The sequence below is a fragment of the Gymnoscopelus braueri genome (assembly GCF_963280865.1).
Source record: "Gymnoscopelus braueri genome assembly, chromosome: 18".
In the NCBI taxonomy this organism is placed as follows: Eukaryota; Metazoa; Chordata; class Actinopteri; order Myctophiformes; family Myctophidae; genus Gymnoscopelus; species Gymnoscopelus braueri.
Window position 1 is genome coordinate 7,760,500 of NC_137618.1, and position 4,119 is coordinate 7,764,618.

Consider the following 4,119-nt stretch of genomic DNA (forward strand, 5'->3'; position numbering starts at 1 on the left):
TTAGGGACACGCAGAGATATGAGGGACATTTACAGACATTAGGGATATTTATAGATATTAGAGACATTAGGGACATTTACAGACATGACTTTAAGGGGCGTCACATCAGAATGAAAGTGAGGTTAATTCGCTGTGAAAGTGAATCCTGACAAATTGTGTGTGAATTCATTTTTGGGGCACGACTCCCTCCAGCCTCCCCTCCCCTCCCCTCCCCTCTCCTCTCCTCTCCTCTCCTCTCCTCTCCTCTCCTCTCCGCTATTGCTGTGTACCCCCCCCCCCCACCCCCATGTGGTTACTAGGCAACAACCCCACTTGCTAAAGGTCCCATGTGTGGTGGTTGACTAAATGCTTGGCTCTCTCTCTCTCTCTCTCTTTCTCCCTCGCTCTCCCCTGCTCCATACTATATCTATCTGTGTCACTATCTCAATCTTCTCATTTCTGTCGTTCACTTTGATCTCTGAAGCTCTGTGTGTGTTTGTTTGTTCTCAAACTTTTTCATGTCAAGGATCCCCAAATTAATATGTATTTTGGCACAGACCCCCATCTGAACATGTTTTGTGCCAGGTAAAATGTTTTTAAAATATTCCAATATTTGTTCAGATTTAAGATTTTTGGAAAATAGCAGATCTACAAGCCCACAACACGTCCCACCAAGACACATTGTGAGCTCACAGATCTGCTACTTTTGATACTTTTGTGGGACGCTGTAGTATGATCAAGTAGGGCGTTAATTTATTTTTAAAAAAGAGGTTTCTGCCCGACACCAACGATATGGGAGGAATATACTTGTAGAGATGCACAGTGGCTGGTCTGGGCAGTGAGACCATGTCAGCAGTGAGACCATGTCAGCAGCGAGACCATGTCAGCAGTGAGACCAGCCATGCTGAACGGCTTGGAAACGGTGGCACTGACAAAAAGACAGGAGGCGGAGCAGGAGGTGGCAGAATTGAGGATGCTACGATTCTCATTAGGAGTGACAAAGAGGGACATGATCAGAAATTACAACATTAGAGGATCAGCCCAGGTTACCTAGGTCAGTGGTTCTTAAACTTTTTCATGTCAAGGACCCCCAAATTGACACTCATTAGCCCACGGACCCCCATTTCAAAAGATATGCCAGGGACCCCCGTAAGAGAAGATTTTTGCGGCTCTAGCAGTGATTCTCAACCATTTTAATTTCAACGATCACCAGTTTGACATGCATTAGGGCTACAGACCCCCATTTAATGGCATTTCTATCACTTGGACCGCAATTTATATTGTAAAATCTATGTTAATGTAACTCTGAGAGTGTATGGTTCCATTTGGACACTCTCAGAGTTACAGACCCATAAGGGTCCATTTGGTGCCTAATCTATCATTTAGCAGGGGACCCCCTGGAACTCCCTCAAGGACCCCTGGGGGTCCCCGGACCCCACTTTGAGAACCAATGACCTATAGGTCTGGGGACAAAGCAAGACCAGGCAAGGTTGAGATGGGTTTGGACATGCAGAGGAGAGATGAGGGGTACATTGGGAGAAGGATGCTGAAGATGGAACTTCCAGGTAAGAGCAGAAGAGGAAGGCCAAAGAGGAGGTTTATGGAATGCGGTGAGAGGACTTTTCTGTACTTTTACTTCTATTCCACTACGTCTCAGAGGCAAATATTGTACTTTTACTCCACTACAATTATTTGATCACAACTTTAGTTACTAGTTACTTTGTAGATTTTGATTATTATAACAAAACATACATTAACCACTTCAGCCCTAAATACATTTTGGCCATTTGAAAATAGCAGATCTACAAGCTCACAATATGCAACACATTCTGAGCTTGTAGATCTGCTATTTTCAAAAGATTTTAATACATTTTATACATTTGAAAACTTATGAAATGGGACATTCTGCGGAATGAGTACTCTCTACTTGTGGTACTTTAAGTAAATGTTGATACCTAAACTTTTGTACTTTTACTCAAGTAAATTTTGAATTCCCGACTTTTAAGCCTACTTGTAACAGAGTATTTCTACATTACAGTATTGATACTTGTGAGTTCTTTTTGCACCACTGATAAACATGTGTGTTCATATTTAATCATCCATTTATTTAGTTATTTATGTATGTATTGTTTGATTGATTGATTGATTGAGAAGATAGGACCACAATGGAAACAAGCCATCAAGGCTTTTTTTGTGTTATCCTTCTAGCATTGCTTGAGTGATGTACTGTTTGCAATAAAGTATTTATTCAATCAATCAATCAATCAATCAATCAATCAATCAATCAATCAATCAAAGATGACAAATGTGTTTTAAATAAACGTCTTGGCGCGCGCGCCTGCTGCCGTGCACGCGCACTTCCGGCCGCGGGAGGAGCGTCGTCAGAAGCAGGTGTGGAGGAGCAGTGAGGAGCCCGGTGTTACACCGCGACGGGTGACCTATCGAATTGTGTGACTCCAGAGGTTAATGACACGCTGCTTGTCACCTGAAAACATTCATTGTGCATAAAGTTCAAACAGTGGTGGAAAGTACATTTACTGTACTGTGCTTAAGTACAATTGAGTTTTTTTTTTTTTTACTTCTAGGCTACTCCACTACAATTATTTTTAAAACTTTAGTTACTGATTACTTTGTAGATTTGGATTATTATTACAAGACATTAACCACTTCAGCCTTATATACTTCAGCTATTTGAAAATAGCTGATCTACAAGCTCACAGCGCGATGCAACGCGTTGTGAGCTTGTAGATCTGCTATTTTCAAAAGATTTATATTGAATTTGTGAAATGGGACATTGTGCACAATGAGCACTTTTACTTTTGAGTAAGTATTTTTTTATGCCTATACTTTTGTACTTTTAGTACAAGGGTTAGTCAATTTTGTCAATTTTGATTACCGGACTTGTACTTTTTAACAGACTAGTATTTCTACATTAGGGTATTGATAGCCTATTTCTACTCAAGTAAAACATGTGAGTACCTTTTCCACCAGTGACAACATCTCTACCAGTTTAACCTAAAATATTATATTTTAATCATTAATTAACAGATACCAATCAATATAATATCTAACATTAAATGTTAAGATGCATAACCCCGACAGTCAGTAAGTCAGTCACACACTTCGCCGGGTCACCCGTCTCGGTGTAACTAACACATGGGGTGTCGGGGGGCATCATCTCCATGATCGCCAGCCTGGCTGCTGCTGCATCACAAACATTAAACTATAATAAATCATTTCATAGGTAAAAACTGCTAAATTGTCGTCCTCTTGGTGAAGATGGTGGCGAAGCAGCGGATCCGCATGGCCAACGAGAAGCACAGCAAGAACATCACACAGAGAGGCAACGTTGCAAAGACCCTGGTGAGTTAGATCACATCATATTAGAACATATATTATACTATTTTTATTATTATCATAATATTATTTTTATTTTATTTTTATTTTTTATTTTTATTATTATTATTATATTTTTATTTTATAATTATTATACATCTAATAATAATTATTATTATCACCATAGCTACCGTTCATTCTAGCCACTGCATGACAGCTATTTTCATTAAATTTTTTATGATCACATCATATTATAACTTATTATTATTATTATTATTATCACCATAGCTACCTTACATTCTAACCACTGCATGGTTAGAATGTTGATCAAAATATATTTATTCAAAAATTTGCAAAACAAATTCAAGATTTATTAAAAAATAGCAGATCTACAAGCTCAGCGCTGCGCGGTATGAGCTTGTAGATCTGCATTTTTTTTATAACCAATTAAGTATAAATATGTTTTAGTTTACATGTCATCACCTCATTTAGCCGCTGGCCGTGATGATGGAGAGAGAAGCCACAACCTCTTATTTTATTTCACTCCATATCGGGGTAAATTTGCATGTGTTAAAAACCAGTGGTTCTCAACGTCAGGTTCGGGGACCACTAGGGCAGTGGTTCTCAAACTTTTTCATATCAAGGACCCCCAAAATGATAAGTATTTGGCCGCGGACCCCCATCTAAAAATATGTTATTCCAAGGACCCCCAGAAGCAAAGATTTGAGTTACAAATGTTCGCTTTAAATATATATATATTCAAAGATTTGCACAAATTTTCAAGATTTTTCAAAAATAGCAGAT

General features: G+C 38.9%; 1 protein-coding gene across 1 annotated transcript in view; it reads left to right on the forward strand.

The window, feature by feature from the left end:
• The window catches only part of lacc1 (laccase (multicopper oxidoreductase) domain containing 1), a 63,113-nt gene extending 59,777 nt beyond the window's left edge, over window positions 1-3,336 (forward strand). The window contains exon 6 of the mRNA XM_080412710.1: window positions 3,224-3,336. Within this exon, the coding sequence (XP_080268836.1) occupies window positions 3,224-3,227 (4 nt within the window). The 3' untranslated portion in view covers window positions 3,228-3,336. The remainder of the gene's footprint in view (window positions 1-3,223) is intronic.
• The last annotated feature ends 783 nt before the right edge of the window (window positions 3,337-4,119 follow it).